We start from the raw sequence: 2006 nt of genomic DNA on the forward strand, positions 1-2006 counted from the left end.
GATATAAAAACCAACATGAGTTTGTGTAAGTACCAATTCGAAAGTTGTTTTACGAAACTTATGGATTTCCATACACATATTTCTTCTATTTCATCTTGCCTGGGTAATGAAGCTGGAACCGCATCCAAAAACCAATCGCGAAGAAGCTCTCGGCGGCATCGTACTAAAGATTTGGAACAGGAGGTGGAGTTAATTATGTCACAAGAGGATGATAGTGATATGGAAATGGAAAAGTCGAAAGAAAATGATTTACCGACTACACCCAAATCACACAAGCAGATTGATTATCAGCATCGATCTCCTAGCGTAGGTACGAACGATACACTGGCACAAACGCCTAGGCGGAGCACTCGCAAGAGCATTAAACCGGTTCAAGAATATGAAGATATTGTAAGCCGCAAACGTCAGTTGAGATCTGCCTCTAAGATCGAAGCGGAAAACATACAAGATGCTGATGAAGAGCCACAAGCCAAATGGACGCCAGCTAAAGTGGGTCGTGTTTCACAAAAACGGAGCCGTAAAAGCCGCAAATCGACGAAAAATCAAAATAAGTCAAAAATAATTAGTTCAAGTGAAGCTGAAGATAATGAATATGAAAAGGACAGTCTAAAAACTAACACTTCTGAAGAAAGTCTACAAATTCAGGATTCGGTTGATACGGTAGAATCCGAAGCTGTGGCTGAGAAAAATATGGACATACTTATCAATAAAATTACTGAAAATAAGGCCAAATACACCAACGAAAATATTGGGAGTGAATTAAGCAAAGAGCAACAAGAAGATTGTATCAATTTTAAAGAAAAGGACAGTCTAAAAACTAACACTTCTGAAGAAAGTCTACCAATTCAGGATTCGGTTGATACGGTAGAATCCGAAGCTGTGGCTGAGAAAAATATGGACATACTTATCAATAAAATTACTGAAAATAAGGCCAAATACACCAACGAAAATATTGGGAGTGAATTAAGGAAAGAGCAACAAGAAGATTGTATCAATTTTAAAGAAATTGAAGCAAAGCAAGGCGATGGCGTTGGAACTTATTTAAAAAATGATACTTTCAACACATCTGATTTAGGGATTAATCCATTGCCTGAAGAAATCGAAGAAAATGAGGGACAGCAAACAAATTCAGAGCAAAAAATATTCAATGCTATGAATGAATCATTCACCATAACTCCAGACGCCTTAGAAGTAAATAATGTAGAAGTCCCAGTTGTAATAAATAATGAAGATTCTGGCTATAAATTGGAGGACCAACAAAAAAGTGAGGATTCTTATAACAAAGCATCTGGGGATGTGGAGGTAGATGATTCAGAAATCCCACTGGTTATAATTAAAGATGACACATTGAATAACAGCGATTGCGTGTTGGTAAATAAGGATTTATCGGAACACGTAGATGACGACATGCAGCCATTACGACTTTCCGATGAAGAAAGTTCCACATCCCCACCCCGAAAAGCACCACGTGTAATTCTGACTAATGAGGAGGGGAAAGAGCAAATTTTAAATTCTTCCACTCTGTTTAATGCGGGTGTAACACCGAAGAGATATTCGAAGACCGTGGAACGTAAGCCAACTCCTTTTAGACCTAAGGCTACTGTTCCAAATAACGAAGAAGAAGAAGATTGTGAAGAGGGTGCACACTCAATAACAATAGAAGTTTCTAAAATGGAGCCTAAAGAAATTGTATTGCGTAGCATTCGAAAACGTTCTTTGTCCGTGTGCATTGGTAATACTGAAGCAGAAAATAGGCGCAAAAATGTTACATTTTATAGTCCTGCTAATCAAACGACTATATTGGAAGACTTGGACACACGCATTGTGCAAAGTGTGAAGAAAAATTACGGCGCAAAAACGGGTGGCAACGTAACGTCATGTAAGCAGTTTATTGGTTAAATGGGCATTCCAAGTTACGTTTTTCATACTTATTTATCATTGCAGTTGTAACTCAGCGTCGCAAACGGTCTATGTCCTTTGATGAGGCTTTGATAAATAAATCAAAA

General features: G+C 38.0%; 1 protein-coding gene across 1 annotated transcript; it reads left to right on the plus strand.

Annotated features, from left to right (window-relative positions):
- Nucleotides 1-6: 6 nt before the first annotated feature.
- LOC108355876 (thioredoxin domain-containing protein 2-like) lies at nucleotides 7-2001 on the plus strand (the record flags this gene model as incomplete). The annotated part of the gene is made up of 3 exons (XM_017607008.1): nucleotides 7-25; nucleotides 113-1879; nucleotides 1945-2001. Coding segments are annotated over exons 1-3 (1834 nt in total), but the record flags the coding sequence as incomplete, so codon positions are not given.
- Nucleotides 2002-2006: the final 5 nt, after the last annotated feature.

This window comes from Rhagoletis zephyria, unplaced genomic scaffold (genome assembly GCF_001687245.7).
Source record: "Rhagoletis zephyria isolate East Lansing unplaced genomic scaffold, Rhagoletis_zephyria_1.1 Rzeph_scaffold_51422, whole genome shotgun sequence".
Lineage (NCBI taxonomy): Eukaryota > Metazoa > Arthropoda > Insecta > Diptera > Tephritidae > Rhagoletis > Rhagoletis zephyria.